This window comes from Artibeus jamaicensis, unplaced genomic scaffold, assembly GCF_021234435.1.
Source record: "Artibeus jamaicensis isolate MK-2021 breed Jamaican fruit bat unplaced genomic scaffold, CSHL_Jam_final contig_603, whole genome shotgun sequence".
Classification (NCBI taxonomy): Eukaryota; Metazoa; Chordata; class Mammalia; order Chiroptera; family Phyllostomidae; genus Artibeus; species Artibeus jamaicensis.
Genome location: NW_026521904.1, coordinates 1,236,698 through 1,258,802, shown reverse-complemented (window position 1 = coordinate 1,258,802; position 22,105 = coordinate 1,236,698). Strand labels below are relative to the sequence as shown.

Below are 22,105 nucleotides of genomic sequence, written 5' to 3'. Positions count from 1 at the left end.
CAGTGGTGGAAAATTGCTGCCTTACAGCAAAAAAGGCCATTTAAAAAAATTAAAGCGGGTTGGATTGAGGGTAGAAGGTGTGGATGTCTGGGGTTGGGGGGGAGGTGGAGAAAAAATAAAAAAGTTAAAACAATGATTTATTTTAAAGCACTTTCTTGACTCACAAAGGGAACATACTAATATTTATACTACATACAGGGTGGGCAAAAGTAAGTTTACAGTTGTTCATATGGAAAACAGTACAGTAACTAATAAATGATAGTGCAAGAATATAAAATGTAGTTTGTGTGCTCACAACTGTAGACCTACTTTTGCCCCCACCCCGTATTTAAAGTTTTATCCAGCTCCCACCCATAGTTCTCATTTGTGTTCATTGGCTTCTGAGAAAATGTCATATAGGCAATTCTGAAAACGGCTGATGTGTTTATGACACATAAACTTTGTTTTTACATTGCTTTAAAATGATGTATTTCAGATTGCTTTTATTTCAAAAATATTATGGGGAGGAGCACAGTCTTTTAATCTAAAGTAACAGTCATTATTATATTTATTTTATTTAATGCTTAAAGTCCATGATGTTTTAGTTCTCTATCATGCATTCCTTTATGTAATCAGTTCTACCAGTTTCTCCTGCTTCTCTGGCTGTTCCAAATATCCCAGTGAATTAAGTTACTTGCAGAGACCCCATTTAATCCCTCCTGTATAGGGCCAGAGCTTTATAAAACTGAGTTTCTTGGAGCAGGGGCTAAAACAATAAAGACTTTAACCACATATTTTGAAGGTATGCTTTAGTATGAATGAAATAGCTGTATCTGAATTAGTATCTTTGAAGGTAGTGAAAAATATGGCAAAATTCTGTTCTCAGTGGTATGGTATAAAACAGTATACATCACTGGCATGGAAACCCAGCACGGGTAGTTGGGCCACAAAGAAAAAGGTCTTAGTGTACTTTTGTTGTTGATATTATAGGCAGTTCCTGACATTGTGGAAAAATATACTTGGGTTTGAAGCCTCATAGGATTGTATTAAATCATTTAATTCCTCTCCTGCCTTTTCTTCCTGATGCCAACAATCTAGTTTCCTATGATTTAATACTAATAAAACTAACTTATCCATTAGAGGCGTTTTGATAAATACTTATGGAAGTGCAGAGGTTTTTGCAAACCCAAGGTGCAGTGTAAACTCTGGTTAATATCAAGGTCTTGCTCTTGTAACTGAATGTGGGCTCACGATTTGTATTTACCTTTTCCCTTTACAGCCTGGTAGCTGATGTAGTGGTCTTCAACTCGGTTTTTAATATGCAGTCATTTCTCACTTCTATTGGAAGATTTATGAAGCTGATTCCTGATCACAGACCCAAGGATCTGGAAACCATCATCGGACCCAAGTGCCAAGTTATTTACTTTCCCATCAGGTTTCCTGATGTGAGCAGGTCAGTGTGTTTGACTTTCTTTTCAGTATTATGTCAAATTATTTCCCAAACGTCTAGGACTTGGTGTTCTTCTTGCCAATTTTAACTTCTCAGCATAAGTATGGTTAATTAAAGAATCGAGTTCTATTTCACCATGCTGTGATTTGCAAAGATTTTAAATAATCATTTGTCCCACCTATCACTGAATGGTTACTTCTGATATTGAGTTCTTCCTTTATTTTCTCCTATTTATTTGTTTGCCAAAAAAGCTGTTTTGGCTTTTAACACTTAATGTTTTTTTTAAATTTTTTGTTTTGTTAAAGAAGTCATTGCCACACACATTTCTCAGCCTTTGCCATCAGCTTCCGCCTATTGGTTTGTATGTGTAATAGTATCTGTTCTAAGTGAATCAATGTTCAGTTTCACTGCTTGTATTACTTCCATTCCCCATCCTATTTTTTTCTACTTTTTTTTCTTCTTCCCTTTTTAAATACTATTTTTATCATCTTAATAAAGAGTTGGGTATTCTATGTTAGGTCACAAACACACTTAATTGCCATTTCTCTTTCTCAGTTACTAAGGACATTTTTTATTACCCTTGCTTCTGGGCCCACCCTGAATTAGCAACGGATGCTGTGGCTCAAAGGGAACATTCTAGAATTCCTTTTCACTTTTGATTAAACCTAGCAAAATCATTTTTACTACCAACAGAAATATTTCTCCCTTGTGAATAGTAAGTTTGCTTCAGTGGGACTCACACTAGCTGGGGATGCTGCTGGTTTGTAACTGACTCTGTCCTTAAAAAGAGTTCAGGGACGGCTGTTTCTTCCTCCATCCTTGAGATGAAGGCAGGAAACAGTTTAATGTCCGTACGTGCTGTGCAGGAGGTCAGCAGTACTCTCTGTGTTCTCAGCTTACCGAGTCCGCCCAGGTTTGCTGTAGAGACAGTTGTCCTCATCCATCCCCAGTAATGCTGTTTTGTTTAATAATTAATTGAAGAAAAATCTGCCTAATACAAAGTCAAATGAGTGAGTTATAATATTTATACTAGAACACCTTGCTCCATCCTTAATTTACAGCGTTCAGAAAACAGGCTCAGAGAGGCAGAGACTGTCTTGCACACACGCAGCTGGTTGTCACAGACTGTATTAAACTTTAAGCCCAGGAGGTTTTCTGTTACTGTCCAAGCTTCCTGTTACTATAGGTCATTTGTCAAATCATTTCATGTTTTATTTACAGTTTGAAATACTATCAAGGTAAGTGAAACTAGGATCATTGATTTTCAGGTATATATTTATATGTGCAAGTACATATAATATATATTTGTATAAATATAGTTTTCTTATGTATGATGAGAGAATTGCAACTTTTGAAAAATATAGCTGTATTTAGATCCATGATTAGCTCAAACACAGCTTATACTTCAGGTCATATTTTTAAAATATGAACCTTATTTTTGAGATGTTTTTAAGTTTCTTATGTAACATATAGTCAAAATATACATCTTTAAGGTGAATAGGTGTTTATACCACATCTTAATTATTATTGCTATAGAATTCCAAATAAATACTGGTTTAAATTTATTTGCATATCATATATTCCTCCATTATCATATGCGTAATACACCTATGGCAATTGAATAGTTTATTAATTTGGACTGTATTACCATTAATACATCTAGCTAAATGGAAGAAGGTTAAGAAATATTGTGGCCAAGATAACATTCATAAGCAAGGTCTTAGCCCAGAGTGTTATTTGAATTATTTTCAAATGGTAATTTGCTTTAACCAACCCAAACTCATATAGTGTAAGTAAGTGATTATTTGCATGAATGACAATCATCCTAATGCCTGCAGTCTTAAAAGAGTATTATTTTGTCGAGATGTTGAAAAATACTTAGTAATTCCAAAGGCAAAATAACCAAGTTGATTTTTTTAAAAAGACAATTTTTGAATGTTTATATCTTTCTCCCTATTCAGTTATTATTTGGTTATGGCAAAAATGGATTTAAGTAAGAACAAAGCAGAACATACAATTAAATTATTAATACAGTATGCTATAATAATATGTGATAATGGATATTAATTAGGGAGGGTAACAGCTATATTTCAGCAAAATATATGAGGCTTTATAACATTGATGACTGTTAAAACTCTGTGTATGTCTGTCACATGGAAATTTAATATTTGGCTTGTGGCACCTGCTGTTATCTAATGTCCTCCTCACCGCCCCCCCACACTACTTCATTCTCAAAGACCAGAACAACAGTATAAAGAAAGAATATTCACTTCAAAACATTTCATTGTATGCATTAAGCATTTTGGGATGAGAAATCCCTTGAACACTGTGGTCGCACAGGCATGCATTTGATCGCCTACCTTCGTAGCCCTGTGACCTGTGTGAGTGTAGCGACTCTGAGCCTGGGTTCTTTAATGTTGTGATTATTTTTACCTTATTGCCTCATAGGTGTGACTTAGTGACTAAATGATTAATGAATGTCAAGTGCCTAACATAGCGCTTGGCATATAGTAGATGCCAATAAAGAAGAATTCATCTTATTAATACACCCGCACCATTGTTTTATAACCTAACACATTTATTGACACCTGAACATAAAGGTCAGTCTCCTTCTCCTCTTTTTATTAATCAGCACATGAAAATGATGAACTAAAGCAGAGAGAGAGAAGTACTCTGCCAAAGGAGCATCTTAATAAAGAATTTAACTAATTAATTTTCTGTATCACTTTGACTCAGACTTTTGACCTTACCAGAACCTGCCATCCATTGGTTGAGCCAACTCCTTACTTGAAAAAAAAAAAAACTTTATATATTTATTTTTAGAGAAACGAGAAGGGAGAGAAGCCAACTCCTTACTTTTATTCTTATCTTGCTCTAATTTTCCTCCTCCTTTCTCCAGCTTCATTTCCATATTCTATTCTAATACTCTCTCGCATATACTCTCAAATCTGTTGCACCTTTTTCTCTGTGTTTGATAAGACGAAGACATCCAGCCATACTTACTAGTCTATTCTAAATTCATGACTCCTAAATTCAGATGGAATCTTTGATCTGCCTGGCAAGCATACCATATTTCCCCTCTTTTAAATAACTGATCATACATTTTCCTTTCTTTATAAACCTGTAATACTAAATCTTCTATCTCCATTTTCAGACCATGACAGAAAATAGGAGTAGTCAGATGAGAATTTCTGTGCTCTGCCAGCACCACCTCAATGCAGTGATGAGCTCCTGGCTGCATGGTGTCCGTCTTCACACCTGTTACTACGACAACACCACCTTGCTTCTGGCTGAGGCCCTTCCTTAGCTCCACTTCTTTACCAGAGCCTGCCCTTCTCCCACACCTAAGGACTATCATTCCAGCAGGTTTGTCTTCTTTGTTCTGCATCATCAGCTCTCCTTTCTTCTGGATCATTCCTGTCAGCATACAAAAAATGCTGGTTTTTGTGTCTTTTAAAAAATGCTCTCTTCCTTCTGCTACTGCCTCATTTATTTCTTTCTCTTAGGAGCAAAACTTCTTGACAGGGTTGCATATATTTGTTGTTCTAATTTTATTCCTACTGTTCTCTCTTAGAGATTCTTCTCTGAAACCATTTTTGTGAAGGTCCCGTATGACTTCCATGCTTTTGCATCCCGTGGTCAGTTCTCAGTCCTCATTTTACATACATAGCAGCAGCAATTGGCACACTGTCACACTCTTCATTTAGCTTCTAGGACACATAGGTTGCTGCTTCTCAGACTTGTTGCTGGTTTCTTATCATGACTCTGCCCTTTAAATTTGGACTGGCCTTTGGCACTCTTAATACTTAAGGGGTTACTAGAGGAAGAGCTGAGGATTGAAATGAGAAAAAAAGATAAGGGAGTCAGAAGGTCAACAGTGAGAATTATCTTGTGGAAGGAACCAAGGGAAGAGTATTTTAAGGAAATGGTCAGTAGCAAAATCAGAGGAGTGAGGTGAAATAAAGTGGTGACTAAACTGTGTCCTTGAATTTTTCAGTTAAAGTGCCAGAGGCCCCCCACCCTGCATTCTGTTAACTCATAGAAAAGTTTCATATGTTCTTTCTGGTAGCCAGAGAAACTTGGGATTCAAGTCCAGATGAGATCTCTCTTTGTATATCTCTGTTTTCACACACACACACACACACACACACACACACACACACACACACACACACACAATTTTATGGATGAAGGCCCCAAGGCCCAGAGAAGTTCAGTGTCTGCTGGTAAAAACAGCAGGAACTAGAACTCAAATCTCAAAATCTCCACCCAGTGCCCAGCACACCACTTATTTAAATGCAATTTCAGAGGTCTTGATTATCTGATTTTTCAGCTGACAGCAGATTAGCACCATCACGTTGGGGGTGCAGTAAAGGCAGGCTCACTGACAGCAGTATAAAGTGACAGCTGACTGACAGCTTGACAACAAGGGATGGGAGAGATAAACTATTAAAAAAATATATGAGAAGTGAAAAAGCCTAGCAGCCTGGAGCCATTCGGTGGCAGGGCAGGCAACTCTGACATTGAAGAACCCTGCAGACAATTTTCCATGATCGTATAGCTTGTACATCAAAAGGATAATTGTGGTTTTATTAAGAGAATATACGGTAGCCAGTAAATTCTGTTTAAGAATGTAAGGAAATGCACAAGCCTCTTTTGGCAGAAGTTTTAAGTGAAGGTAAATATCATGCCCTACTGTAGGGTGTACATGAGCCGTATATTTGGCAGATAATGAACATCTAGTCCCTTTTTTCAGAAGTGCACCATCTGTAATCTTAGGTGACAGGGTGCATTTCAATAAGCCATCTTTTTAGATCTTTCTGATTGGAACCGTTTCATGGACCAAACTTTTCTTTGCTGCTGGTGTTATGTGCACTAGCTCCCTCGGCACTGCAGACATCCAGAGCTGCCAGATGGATGACCCGCTGGTCAACAGAACAGATTTTGCCATATTAATACCATGTCTTAGCCTGTTTGGGCGGCTATAAAAGAATACCATAGACTGGGTGGCTAATAAAGAACAGATATTTATTCCTCCCAGTTCTGCAGGCTAGAAGTCCAAGATCAAGGCTCCCGCAGACTTGGTTTCTGGCGAAGGCCTGCTTCCTGGGTCATAAACGGCTGTCTTCTCATTGTGTTTTCACATAATGGAAAAAGCAAGGGAGCTCTCTGGGGCCTCTTTCATAAGGGCTCTAATTCCATGCAAGACAGCTCCACCCTCATGACCTCATCACCTCTCAAAGGCCCAGCCTCCTAATATTACTACCTTGAGGGTTAGGATCTCAACAAATGAGTTCTAAAAGACTGGAAATATTCACTCTGTAGCTTATCAGAAGATACATATGACCCCAAAACTTGGTGGGATGAGAATATTAACTGAGACGTATCGCAAAGGAGACGCATTCTGTGTTAAAGGGTATGGGTTAGTTTGAAATGAAGGATATTTTACTCTGCATTTCAGAAAGGCATAATTCACACAGAACTCCGTGGTGCTGATGGGTACGTGGTGAAGAGGGAGAAGGAAGTAATCCTGCAGCCTACCCTAGAACTAGGGAGTATTACATATCCCAACCTTGTGCAAGGCTCAGTGAAATCAGAACATCTAACAAATTTGCAGCTTGCTTTCTGACAATGTTGTCTTTAGAAGGTAGAGTCTGATATTATACATATTTTAGCATTTTAATTTTCCAACAGTTCTAAAAGGTATTTTTTATTTCTAGTTGAAGAGGCTCAGCCATAAAGTAACTTTGCACCTACATTCACACAGATAGTAAAGGTAGAACTAGAAATCAAATACTTTTTTATCCTATTTTAGAACCCAGATTCTGAATAGCATTTCTGTACCTTGTCCCCTCAAAGACGGGTTCTGGTCATCTTGTCCCTGGTACTTGACACTGACCATAAAGAGAATTGATAGAAGCATTGATTGAAAGGGAACATGTCATAGTAATGTTATAAAAAAAGGAAAGGACTCAAGGCTTTAGACAGCAGACTTTTAAAAGGCTGAAATTTTGAAAAAAAGAGAATACCTGTAGGATCAGACTTATTTCATATATAAGAAGAACATTTCTTTCCTATTGCTAGTTGTCTCTCATTTATCCAAAGTCTCTTCTCGTACAAGTGAGCTTTAAAATGACACCTGTCTGACAGGCAGGGCCAGCCCATCCCATTTGGTGCTGAGGTTGGAGCAGACTGCGCGTGCAGAGCCCTGCACTTCCTCCATCTGACTCCTTGACAGGGTCTGGTACAGAGGAGGCAGCAACAATTTCCATATAACTGCCGTTTTCCCACTCCCAACAAGTTGGACCACATAAGAATATAGAAATACAGTGAATTCCTGGATCCTTGAAAAAGATCATGTCTTCTAAAAGAATTCCATCAGAGAGGCATGAGTAGAGAATTTCAGAATGGATGTCGTCTGCTTCAAATAACATTTAGTTGTATAAAAGGTGATGAGAGGTAAACTCCCAGGCTGGTGTGGCTCAGTACATGTATACATTTGTCACCTGATGCCTCTGAGTCCCATTATATTATGAAAAAAGAGTTTAATTTTTTTCATATATTTATCCATAATTGATGTAAAAAAATCAAATGTACTTGCTTCCAGTGGAGCAGTCCTTAAACAATTGTCCATTTATTTGTTTATTTTTAATGAGGGAGGTGTGCGGATGCCGTATCATCAGGAGTTTAAGTTTGGACTGTGAAGAAATTGAAGCACGCACACTTCAGAGTGAGAAGTGTGTGGCTGACTGGGTTTCAGTTCCACTTTAGTCACCATCCAGAACGTAAGCACTAACCTTGCCGTGGCCATTAGGGAGGAGTTCCGTGCTTCTGAGGGCATTTCACGATCCCTATATTCCAGTGTTGGATTGTTGGAGGTGCCGCAAAGTAAACAGAGGTGGGTTTCACCTGTGAGTTTTCTCATTTCATAGCAGGTGATGCAGCCCAGGAAGAGTGGTTATATATTTTTTAAAAACCTCTTTCCTTTGTTTTCAACAACAAAGGAAGGAGGCGAACAGCATTGGCCACTATGAATAATCTCATTTATTGAAGTCTGAAGAATTTCTCTGCACATCTCTCTCCACCTTTTCCATGTAGCTAAAATGTGAAGCCAAAACCTAGGTTTATGGACTTTGCCTAACTATTTTAGAAACAAAAATGGAGAATTTTAAAAACAGTGTGAAAACTTTAAATGAAAACTCTCAGGCGGTGCAAACAAAGACGAGCAGCCTAAGGGCTTTTTGAAGAATTCTTATTAAAGAAAACACTATTTTACATTGCAGAGCAGATGTGTCAGAAAACAACAGCCGATCTGTAATTTGAGAAATTCTGGATTGATGGGACAGAAGGCAGCCCCCGTGGCTCCCCACTGAAAACTTTTTTTTCCTTCCTAGTCAAGTTCTACATTTGGGGTTGGGGGTGCCAGAAAAGACCTTAATCTACTTAACCACATGTGGTCATATTTTTCAGATATCTAGAGAATGCGTTAGTGTTAGACATATCGGTAAAAGTGCTTCCTATGTTTTATGAAATAATAAAGTGGGTATTGTCTTCTTGAATATTAATCTAGGCCTAAAATAGACGAAGAAAAGTTTTAGTTTGCTTTTACAAAGTTAAACATACCCATGTTTGCTAATAATTATTTTGGCTCTTCAAAATGAGTGCGAGAAATTCTGTTTCCTTTAAATGTCATTTAAAAACTTCTTTAATGAAATTGATGTACTAAAAAAATCTTTTGATAAATCATTCCAATGTTGAGCACCACTCATTGTGGAGAAACCGCCTTTATATCCAATGCAGCTCTTTCATGCTGCACTATATTGGAACCGTCTTGCTGTTACTACCCCAGTTAAGAGAAGAGACTTTTGAGTTCAGCATATATATACATATATAGGATCCCTTCCTTTGTCTGAAGTTGCATAAAACCAACTCTTGCTTACTCAAAATTTACTTTTAATGGAATTATCGTCCATATTAATGCCTAATTCCAACAGTCGGATTTCTGCTCTCTTCTACTTACGCAGTAACAAGCAAACCACCACAAGCAGTGCTCTAAATTCATCAACAACCACAAACTATTCTTTTATAGTAGCATGACTTACCCTTGTTTTCTTCAAGTATAGAGAATATTTGGCTTGATTTTACACCAAAGATTCAATATGCTTTTAAAAATACCCTTGTAGTTTTTTCCTAAGAAATTTGAGAGGTAAGAACAGAAGGGAAGACAAATAACAAAATCAGAGAATGTGCTCAGCAGGGGACTACTATATCATCAACCCGGAGATAGTAAGAGAGAAGGCTTTCTACAAAATGGGTATGAATGTTATTTGACAAAGGAAAACCACAAGTGAGGCAAATTCAGCAAAAAGTCCACTTAGGTTCTCTCCCCCTTCTCAGGCTCCGAGGCCGTCACCAAGCTCCCCGCAGTGCAGTGAATGATCATCAGTGTAGAGTCCCCAAGGCGAGAACAAATCAGGTTACCTTCTCTGTTCCGTGAAGGCTCTGCAACCATATATATTAGAAATATTTCAAAGGGTCAAGCTTTGATATCTTTCTCAAAGTCACTTAGTCAAATCATTCTGTTTTGGGGAGTGCTGAATAAAAGATGGGGGTCAGCAGCTGACATGGGGATTCTAGTTTGGCTTATACCACTGAGTACAACTGTTCACTGCAGAGCAAACCCCTGAACCCCTCAGAGCTACAGTTTTTCATCTGAGAAATGGTCATTGAAATAGCACTACCTCATAGCTTTATTATGAAGATCGAGATAATTATTACAAAATACTTGCTGAGCTCAGTGCCTATAACCTAGTAAGAGTCCAGTAAATGTCACTGACTTTGTTAATACTCTCATCATCACCATTTTGGTTACCTATTGACAGGCCCTTGGACACGCTCACCATTCAGTATGACTCCAACCTCAGAAGAAAGGAACAACAAAATTCTGAAAACCTTAGTATTTTATAAAGCACCATAAGTTATAAAGTCTGCCACTAATTAATTCAAATGAATTTAGGGACTGTCTTATATCCCATCAGCCCACATAACAGCAGGCAAAAGGCGCCATCAGCAGTTTGGGTGCGTGAGAGGGAACATCACAGGTGCAGCTGGCTGTCCACCTCTGCCTGGTGCTGTCACCCATGCTCATTCCTGTGATGCTGCAGGTGTGGAATGGTGAGTGGGGTGATGAAATTATTGTCTCTATTAATGCCTAGTTACAACAGTCAGAGTTCTGCTGTCTTCTACTTATGCAATAACAAACAAACCACCAAAAGCAGTGCTCTAAATTTCATCAGCAACTATACAAACTATTCTCTTATAGTAGCAGTACAGAAGTTATTTTAGTCATTCACCATTCTTCTGAAGAATGCTGGGGGTGTTTTAAAAAGTTTTCTATTAAGAAAAATAAAGAACTTGGAATGTTCATTCAGCAGTAAGCTCCTAGAACAATCTCTTACCCAGAATGGCTTTTTCCCTTAAGAAATTCCAGATTTAAAAAAAACTTTATTTCATAGGAAATTCCTTAAAATATTCTTCAAAGTAAGTAAGTGCAATAAAATATACATTACAGTAATTTAATTTTTATGGTTCTATTAATGTCTTTGTTCACCAATATTTATTATAAGTTCCTGTTTTTATTGTAGGTAAAAGGCGGTTCTCAATTCTGCAAGCTTTGTAGAAATGAGAGGGATACTCAGGTGGCTGTGTAATACGGTGGGAAAAAAACAGTGCTTTTTATGGCATGTGAGCTGGATATAAAGACTGAATAAGCTTTGGGCATAATAATAATGGCAATCACTTATCAAGTGACTGGCATGCACTTTATGTATATTCTAATCTTTACCTCTGCAAGCTGGTACTATCATCCTCATTTTCAAGTGAGAATATTGAGGTTCAGAAGGTTAAGCTTGCCTGAAATCATGTCGTAACCCAAACTTTCTGGCTCCAATATGCTGCTTCTATTAATGCCATGCCATTTCTTCTATGAGGGAAAGAGCGGTGGCTGGGAGTGGGCGCAAGGGCACATTATGTAGAGAGAGAGTAGTTACAACCAGATTGCTGGCCAAAGTGATCAGCAGGCTCAGAAGGGATTAATTACCTGTGACTCCATTGGGTGAAGAGGTGGTAAGATTAGAAATAAAAATTATGGCTGAAGAATTTGGACTTTAGCTTACAGTCACTTGGGAATCACTGCTGGATTATGAAATGGGGAATTTTATATTAACAGAATATTTATGAAAAGGAAATAAGAGGCAGAGAAACAAGGTAAAATCTATTGATAGAACATGTTATTGAAGACTTGGACTAGGGAAGGGCATGCAGATAAAAAGGAGGAAATATATATATAGATACACTGGTTGTGGACTAGGCAAGCTGATGTGGCCACTTCCCGGATGGAGGAGTGTTCAGGAGTATCTTGAAGTACTGATTATAGTGATGGGGAAAGTACCTGTTCTATTGGAATTGAAAAACAGGTTTGCTTGTGTGAAAATGGTGAATTCAGAGTTCTTGTACATTGAGTTTCAGATGTGGGTGGGCCATACAGAAGGAGCTGACCAGCAGGAAGTGTCCCTTGTTTCTTACCTCAGTGCTATCACTAAGACTCCATGTGATTTGTTGTATTGATCTGCATTTCTAGGAGTTTTGATTGAATGTCCTCTTCCCATGGACGTACCTGATATAGCTCATTTATTTTCTTCCAAATAAATCCAGGATATCTGTTTTTTGTCATTTGTTACTTATAAACATTTGAGCTTTTAAACTCGTTTCTGGATAAGCAGAAATATTGGTCTTTCTTTTGTCTTCTCAGAGGTCAATGACTAAATCACTTTCAGCCCCTTTGGGCAGAAAATCCTAAGATCAAGTACTTACTGTATGACCAGAGAGCCTGAGAAGACTGTGTTGTCAGCAGAGCTCTGTTTCAGTTCCACCTTTTCTGTTGAATAAGGATGATGTTGAAAAGTTGATTGACCTCTCACACCTCATTTTTTTTCTCTTCTGTAAACTAGACAGAGTAATGGTTTCGTTGGGTTGTTGAGAGAATTAAATGAGGTACTATATGTGAGGTACTTAGTGAAATACTTGAAGCATAGGGAGCATTAAATAAAAGGTAGTTGTTCTTACTGTCTTTACTTTTTATGTTCTCAAAATGCACTTAGTGCTTTGATATACCTATATGCAATTTTTAAAGTTTTTTATAGAGCCAGAACTCTGCCCCAAATCATAGTTTGGTAGAAGTTCAGTAACTTGAGGATCATCGGATCATGTTTGCTTATGTCAACTTCCTTTTTTAAAGAAATGATGTTGCTCGTTCTGTGTTCTGTATTTATCTTTACCATTCTGGTCTGAATGCCAAAATTCTCCTTAGAAATATTGCTAAGAATATTATATCCAAGTTATTATTCTGTATGTATACTTGCATACTGTGTGTTGTGTACTTTTGGCCTGACATGAGGTGAGTCTCAGGCCTTTCTCACATCTGGCAAGATTTGTATTGTTACCAGTTTTCTGTAGAGATCCTTCAATAGTGGTTAGAAATTTTACACTTTCTTTAAGTTTGGCTGTGTTTCTTCTTCTTATATTTACTCAGTGTTACCTTACCTACAAGTTTATTTATTTTTTAAAGAATTCTTTAAAGATTTTATTTATTTATCTTTAGAGGGGAAGGGAAGGAAAGAAGGAGAGAAATATAAATGTATGGTTGCCTCTCATGCATCCCATGCTGGGAACTGGCCTGCAACCTAGGCATGTGCCCCAACTGGGAATCAAACCATGATCTTTTGGTTCACAGGGCTGAGCTCAATCCACTGAACTACACCAGCCAGGGCTATTTTTTAAAGAATTAAAAAAAATTTTAATTGCAATTTATTGATTATGCTATCACAGTTGTCTCACTTTTTACCCCTTTGCCCCCTCCACCCAGCACTCCCAACTTCCTCAGGTAACCTCTATCATTGTTCATGTCCATGGGTCATGCATATAAACTCTTTGACTCCATTTCCTGTACTGTACTTTATATCCCCATGGCTATTCTGTAACTACCTATTTGTACTTCTTAATCCACTCACCTTTTCACCCATCTCCCCACCCCTGTCCCATCCTGCAACCATTAAAATACTCTCTGTACTCATGATTCTGTCTCTGTTCTTATTTGTTTAATTTGGTGTTTAGATTCAATTTTGGATAGATAAGATAGATAGATAGATAGATAGATAGATAGATAGATAGATAGATAGATAGATAGATGATAGATATAGATATATATCCATTTTATTTGCTCATAGTTTTGTACTTCTTCTTTTTCTTAAGTCCCTTTAACATTTCATGTGATAATGGAATAGACAAAAAAAACTGTACTTGAAAAATAACTAAATAAAAAAAACATTTCATGTGATAATGGTTTGGTGACGATGAACTCCTTTAGCTTGTTTCTTGTCTGGGAAACTCTTTAACTGTCCTTGGATTCTAAATAATATATTTGCTGGGTAGGACAGTCTTGGCTGTAGGTCCCTGCTTTTCATGACTTTGAATATTTCTTGCCAGTCCCTTCTAGCCTGAAAAGTTTATTTTGAGAAATCAGCTGACAGTTTTATGGGAACTCCCCTGTAGGTAACTGGGTGCTTTTCTCTTCCTGCTTTTTGGATTCCCTCTTTATCTTTAAGCTTTGGCATTTTAATTATGATGTGTCTTGGAGTATGTCTCTTTGCATCCATCTTTTTTGGGACTCTCTGTGCTTCCTGGACTTTCATGTCTATTTCCTTCACCAACTTAGGGAAGTTATCTTTCATTATTTTTTTTAAATAGATTTCCAATTTCTTGCTCTTTCCTTTTTCTTGCTGGAACCCCTATTATGCAAATGTTGGAACTCTTGAACTTGTCCCAGAGGCTGCCTACACTGTTCTCATTTTTTTGGATTCTTCTTTTCTTATTGTTATTAAGATTGCTTTGTTTTTGTTCCTTATCTTCTAATCATGAATTTCATCCTCTGCTTCATTCACTCTACTGTTGTTTCTCTGTAAATTGTTTTTTATTTCAATTCATGTATCCTTAATTTTTGACTGGATCTTCTTTATGCTGTTGAGGTCCTCACTAAAGTTCTTTGAGCATCTTTGTTAACAGTGTTTTGAACTCTGCATCTGATAAATTGCTTATCGCTCTTTTGTTTAGTGCTATTTCTGGAACTTTTATCTGTTTTTTCAGTCGGGCCATATTTCTTTGTCCCCTCATCTTGGCTGCCTCCCTGTGTTTGTTTCTGCATATTAGGTAGAGCTGCTATGAATCCCTCCCTGTCTTGGTAGTGTGCCGTATAGTAGTGGATGTCCTGTAGAGTCCAGTGGTATAGCCTCCCCCATCACCCAAGCTGAGTACCTGAGGTGTGCCCTTCCTATGGGCTGAGTACACCCTCTTCTTATAGTTGAGCCTTTATTGCTGTTGGCAGGTCAATGGGAGGGATTTACCCAGGCCAGTTAGCAGTAGGACTGGCTGTGACCACTTACCACCAACCTTTATCCTCTGTAGAGGATCAGCTGTGCAAGGGCAGGGTTGTGGTGCTCCAACACAGTCTATGGTTGTCCATTGGGTACACTGGCCCTGGGGTTTCCCGCGTAGTGCTGAAGGTCAGCCCTCACTTGTCTTTTACCCATAGTCACCCTGTGCTTTAAAGCAATCTGAGATAGCTGCTACTTATACTGGGCTTGGAGATTCCCAGGTGAAGCCACTCTTGTGACTATAGGCTGGCTGCTGTTAGTGCAGTGCCTAGGGGCCATTTAGCAAGAGTTAAGGGGGCTGGGGCTTCACTGAGGTCATCTGTTGCTTGTCTCAGAGAATTTAGGAAGTTGTGAAGCAAGAACAAAGATCAGTCACTCATATGGAAAAGTTTCTATTAAAAGCTTAGGTGGGCCCTGTAAGTTGGGTGGGACTGAGTCTCAGGACATCTCCAGGGTGGGGCAAGCAGTGTTAGCCAGGTTGATGGAGTCTCAGATATGGTGTCCACCTGTTGGCTCTGTGGTTCTACTCACTTTTCTGTCTGAGAGAAAGCTGTCCCCAGCTCTTGCCTTGATGGGAAACACTTCAGTTTCTCCCAGAATGCCACTGGTATGCCTTTCAAGTTGCTACCCCAGTGTCGGAGCTCAGAGGGAGTGAGTCTGAGTGAGTCTATGAGTCTGTTCACTAAGAGGAACTGCTTGGGACTTGAGAAGTTTCTTCCACCAACTCAGTCCTCACTAGCTTTTGCAGCCAGAAGTTATGGGGACTTATCTCTCTATCACTGGAACCCTGGGCCGGAGGGCCTGGTGCGGGGCTTGGACTCCTTGCTCCCAAGATGTCCCTCCTGAATTTTTACCCACTACACGTGGATGTGGGACCAGCTTTTTCCATGTCTCTGCCCCTCCTACCAGTCTGGATGGATGTGGTTTCTTTAATTTTATAGTTGTCAGACTTTCATTCAACTCAATTTCTGATGGGTGTGAGTGACGGTTGTTCTATAATTTAGTTGTAATTTTAATATGGTTGTGTGAGGAGGTGAGCTGTGTTTACCTATGCTGTCATCTTGACCGAAGTCCCACTCATTTTATTAATAAGTGTTTCTGTGAAACTAGCTCTTAATTTGTATTAGAGCATTCCAATTTTGTGTATCAGTACTAATAAATATGGAACTTTGAAAATTTTAGCAAACATGATATTGAGAATTTAATGTAGGATATCTAGTGATAACTAGATTGTCGTTCTAAACTGAAATCTTGGTCCTGTTCATTAGACAACATGAAATGGAAATGGTAGAAGTTTCTCCCTTACTTTCCATGCAGACACACAGTAAAAATCATTCTTAGTGTGCAAAGGGAAGAAAGAGCATTTTAGCACTTCTTTCCTACATGATACACCAATGTGTATCCATGGAAATACCTTCCTTGTTTGAAATCCAGTCCATTGCTTCCTGTTACTATCAGCTAACTCTAAATTCATTAATCCAGCCTGCAGTTCTAAATTCAGTTACATGTAGAGAACTTACTAATCTGTTTGGGAGACTCATCTCATTCAAACCCAGTCCTGATCTGCTCTATTAGTATCAACTGATACCATGAGCAGACCAAGTGATTCTTTGGAAAGATGGAGGGTCTATTCAAAGCAAACACATTTTAATTTTATAATACCAAATCCTAAAGTGTTTGTTATCATTATTTTCCACTAATTGAAGAGGGAGCTTCTTTCTCAGGCTGTGAGAATGGATTTGAAAGGACATATGCGAGAGACAAAGGGAAAGTGGAGTATCTAGAATTCTGTGATGAATTCTGTCGGTAATAGGAAACAAGGGGAAAGAATGAACATAAAAAATGAGGTTTCAAAATTATTGTACTATGAACTGAAACAGGAAAGTCAGGGAAAATGTCAACCACATTTCTAATGTAGGTAAATTTGTCTTATTTTCCATTTTAGGCAGCTGATTTTTTCATATGAAGGAATATAATCTGGACTTTCCAGAACTGGAAGAGCACCCAAGAAATCAAAACTGTAGAAACCTTATGTGATGTAACAGCTGGGGAAACTTTAGCAGAGAGGTTTCTTCCCGAGGTTTCATAGATCTAGCACTGAGGAATCACAGTTTGAAAGCCATTTGAAAAATTCATGAGATCGTTAGAAATGGGCAACCAGGGTTACTGTCTATTGTATTAGTAATTAGTAGGGTAGGATTAACTGGCATTGATAAAAGAGATGAATTTTATTAGGAACTGATGGTATTCAGAAATTTCCTAGAAGAGTCTCACATAATTCAGTTGCATCACAACCTGTTGCTGGTTTTCACTGAAAATATCGATCCATAACTCATTTTGAGATGAAAATGCACATGACTCAGCCAACCCTGTTTGCTTATAACATTTTGCTCTTCCAGTAAACACTGGGCTAGTCATATAAAACTTATTCTAGGAGTGAGAAATGGGAGTTTCCAGCATTTGAAACTTAAAACTTGAAAATAAATGTAATCATCCCCCTTTTCAGGGATGGTGCCACCAATTCTGAGTGAACCGGTATTATATGTAACTCTCGAAACTTTTTATGCTTCATTTTTGCAGTTTTATAAAAATTTATAACCTTTAGGATTAGAAAATTTTCTTACGCTTTCTTTCCATGTCTCACTTGAAAGAATATTAAAATTTCCATTGCATGGTGGGTTTGCAGATAGGCGTATTCTGTCTCTTCCTAGGGTGCTCAGGTGAATTCCTCTCTATCTTTGAGACCTGTCTGGATAGCCGGTGAGTGCCCCCAGGGGTGAGCTGAGGGGTCAGGTCAGAGGACACCTCAGGGCGGTGCTGTGGGGCGGGGCAGGGAAAATCTCATGCGTTGTGTTGGAAGAGGACTTGTGGTACAGAGGGAAAATGTAAACTTGCCAGTCATTCTGACTTTCACTCTTGGCTCAGCCACTTTCTAGATGTGCAGCTTGGTCAGATTACGTCACCCTCCCTGACCTTTAATTTCCCTAATATTAAATCATAGCATTGAAGTGAGGATTAAGTGAGAGCGAACACAGATAAATTGTTTCACACAGTGCATGGTTTGTATTCTGTGCACATCTTCCTGCCTTTCCCCTCTGTGAGATCATACCTGCTACTCTGTTGTGTTACCAATGTTAAAATATTTTATTTATTTATTTTTAGAGGGGAAGGGAGGGAGAAAGAGATGAAGAGATACATCAGTGTGTGGTTGCCTCTGGCACGCCCCTTACTGGGGACCTGGCCCACAACGCAGGCATGTGCCCTGACTGGAATCCAACCAGTGACCCCTTGCTTCACAGGCTGGCACTCAATCCACTGAGCCACACCAGCCAATTTTATTTGCTACTAACAGGTGTCTGAGCTGACGTATTTGTGTTGCTCCCTTAGTTTTGGTTGCTTTTGGTGACTATTTAAAAACATAAGGTTTAATTTGCTCTCATGGATAATCCACACACAGCTATAATGTTTAGTTGCTGTTTTTTCCATCTCTTTTCTCATGACTTAGTTCACTTAAATAACTTTTTATAGTAAGTCCTTAGTCACTGCTTTTAAAGTGCTTGAGATATCCAACACCCTTTTCCTGCTGCTTCTGGATATTTTCCACCTGCCCTGTTCTGTTTGCTTTTAATTCTCCTTTTGTCTGTCCATGTTGTGTTTTCCTTCATTGTTATTGTTCAGGGTTAGCCCTTGTGGAACAGGGCTGTTGTAGTCAATAAAAGTGGAACTGTGTTTTGCTTTCTGGACAGCAGATCCAATATTCACATCATTATATGCAATTGTGGAGTGCTGAGCTCTGACTGAAAACTTGTGCTTGCAGGTATTTCTTTGACATTTCTTGAATGTGCAGGTTGGTTGAGGTGCAGTACTTCTACTTGGAGGTAGAAAAGTAAGCATATTATGGTGATGGAGTATTATTTATTTTCTGAACATAGAAGGTATGGCTCAGATGCAGGTGGCAGGAAAAAAAATGAGTTTCAGATTGTGTACTTTATTACAGGCAAGTCTGTACCAGATAATATACCCAAAGATAACTACTTTCAAAAACCTCTTACTCAACTATTGTTTCTGGCAGAAACTCTTCTTGTTACTACAAAAAAAGATTACATTAATACTGAGGCCCTCCAAAAATAGAATCCTTGGGGGGGTGAATCTCCTCCCACCTAATGAAGTAGCATTCTGCAAAACATGTCTTTGGCATCTAATTGTTTTTAGACCTGGATTAATAATGTATGATGATATGTATGCCCTCAAATAATGTGATTTGTTTCCCCTTTAAAAGAATTCAGTCAGCCAGTTATAATCATGTTGGTAAAATATAGCTCCAGGTTGTGGTTTTCAGCATAGTCTACATATTGTAATCACCTGGGAGCTTTTAAACAAAATTCTTATTGTCGAGATCAATTAGATCAGAATCTCTGGTATTGTTACTCTGTTTGTTTTGTTTTTAAGTTCCCAGATTATTCCTCTGTGTGGTCGAGGTTGAGAACCACTGACCAGAAGGGTAATGACCCTGAAGAACGGTCTGTGGGAGGTCCACCTCATGGCAGTTGCTTCTCCCGGGCAAACTGTGACACCTTCCTGGGGTCACCCAAATGCATCTTCTTGTCTGCACTTGCCCCTAGGAACTCTGTGGTGAAAGCTCAATGTCTTCAGGAAAATAAGTTCGTATAATTTTCTTGCTGTCCTGATGAGAAATAAGAAAATGTTAAAAATTGTATTTATCCTTCATCTCTTTCTCCATACAAGTGGGCATCCCTCCATTTCCCATTGACTTAACATCCAATTTGTCTCTTCACTCTTTTTCCAGGGTGACATTGGGAATTTTTACCATCTGATGAAGGCAGATGTATTTTCAAATAAAAATGTCTTAAGCATTTGTTCTTCCTACTACTCCTTTCTTTGGCAGAATATTCATGTAGTTGATAAATAGTTTGCTTTCTTTAAATACCTTTCCATATACTCTTTGTAGCATGTTTCATGGGTATTTTAACCTAGTTTTATGGTTTCTCATGATAGAAGGTATTTTCTAAATACATCATGCTGAATTTAACTGAAATAAGCAGTTGTACTGTATGCCTTTAAAATGTGCATGATATCTTGCATTTCAGGGTAACTGTTTCATCCTGAAGATTCCAAAGCACCCTGCAAGTGGTAACACTGTATACAGTGAAGCATAGTCACCATTGCAGAGTGAAGTGTGGCAGCTGTTTAACGGCTCATCACAACACTACCAGGTCAGGGTAGGGAGTGAAGAACAATACTGTATTCACTTGAAAAATTGCTGGGGGGGGTGGTGAGTTAAGCAGAATGTAATTACCTAAGCTGTAATTTATCCAGGACATGAGGCTAACACGTCCAGTTAGACGAGAAAGCTCTGATTCTTTAGTAACCATGTGCTTGCAGTCTCCATTACTGAATTAGTGAAAGGGTGCTTCTACCTTTTCCAGACTATCACTGTGTGCTCCCACGGTGTTCCAGCTGAGATGGAAGGGGAAGGAACCACCTCTTTAAAAAAGTGCACGTGTCCATCCTAACTCAAGGAAGACAGATTTCTATTTGTGCGTCATCTTTGACTTTCAATGGCTGGAACTTGTTGAGGACTGTGAAGCTATGCTCAGGCTTAAAAAAAAATTCATGGTAGATTAGTGATGTCTGCTATGGGCATGGGAAAAACTGCTTACACTTCTGCTATATTTTTGTCAACCTAGTACTGATACTTAGCTACTACTTTCCTGGTTGATTTAGCAATACCTTAGTTTTTTTCAAATCTCCTGGTTATTTTTAATTACTGCTACAGTCTTATTTAAGTTTTCCAGAGAAAATTTCAGGAGAAGGGGGCATCGATCATTCTTTAGTAACTATGATTGTAAGATTAGACATAAGAAGATACAACTTCAGTCAAAAATCTCAAAGGAAAAAAATGTCCAGCGAAGGAAGCAATGTGGTGCCATGCTGGGTTTTCATTTGGGAAACTAATCCATCAGTGTCTGGGGAAACTAAGCTCAAGGAACGCAAGAGAGCAGAAACATGTCCCTGAACCGAGGTGAAGAAAACTGGGAATCAGAGCTCGGGTTGTCTGAGGAGTGTTGGGAACACAGGGCAGCAGGGCCAGGCTAGCCTTGGGCCCCGAGTCTGAGAGCAGCACCAGGGATAGCTCCCTGGGAGGTGGCTTCTCTTGGCTCTTTGATTTTTTCCTGCTCCACCCAGCTCCTCAGTCTGGCATCTGCAGCTCTGTGGCTTAGTGGTGTCTCTGAAATCAGGAAAACAGACCCTTGTATTCCATCAATGTGAATATTAATAATAACTTTAGGAAGGAGGTATTATATAATTTGTTTTACATTATCTTATTTAATTCACACAACGGTTTGTGTTAGGTAGTGTAACAAATAACATATTTATGTATGAGAAGATGAAGATTAGTCATTTGTCGTAGTCATATTTCAAATAAAGGGTGGGACCCACTGAATCCAGCTTTGATCACTCTGGCTCCAAAGCTTGTCTGGAGTTTCTAGGGAAGAACTCTAAACCATTTAATAAAAAGCCTTGGTTTAAGTAACCCTTTAAAGTTCTAAATAAAATGGTAAAATAGTATATTCATTAGGCAAAGGATGATGTGGAAAATACATTTAGTCACCTATAGTTTTAAATAATTTTACAACTTATATAACAGGCATGAAAACTCAATTTATATCTGTGGCTTTTTCAATTCAGTTTATTCCTGAAACACATTCATGTGTCTAGGTTTTAAGATTCCTGAAAGTACCTTATAATGGAAGAACTGAACAGACCCTTCACTATAGAAATGCTGTTATACCATGTTTAAAGACTCTGCCCATGACCTACCATTGTACCTTTATGGTAGTAAAAACAATAGTCCATCATTCTAAGAACAATGTGGTAATGTGATTGGGGAAGTTGAGCACATAAGGATTCTAGCTGGATCCTGTTTTCCAGAAAATTCATCCTTTTCCATGGCTTTCTCTTAGGCCACTCTGATAGTGTGTCAAACTCTACTGATATGGTGTTAAAATCTTTATAGGTATGTTATTTCAAGGGATTAAAAAAGTAATTGAGGAGGAATCTAACAATTTATATGGTATGTAAAAAGAGCTATAAATCATTTGTTATACAGGTATATTTGTCTTCTTTTTTGAGGATATTAGCCATAGGAAAGGTAGGGGTGTGTGTG

General features: G+C 38.5%; 1 protein-coding gene across 6 annotated transcripts in view; it reads left to right on the top strand.

The window, feature by feature from the left end:
* The window catches only part of GTDC1 (glycosyltransferase like domain containing 1), a 379,255-nt gene that overhangs the window by 190,858 nt on the left and 166,292 nt on the right, over nucleotides 1–22,105 (top strand). For all 6 annotated transcript variants that reach the window (XM_037155165.2, XM_053670687.1, XM_053670689.1 and 3 more), the window contains one exon: nucleotides 1,259–1,432. In XM_037155165.2, coding sequence (XP_037011060.2) covers nucleotides 1,259–1,432 — 174 coding nt within the window. The remainder of the gene's footprint in view (nucleotides 1–1,258; nucleotides 1,433–22,105) is intronic.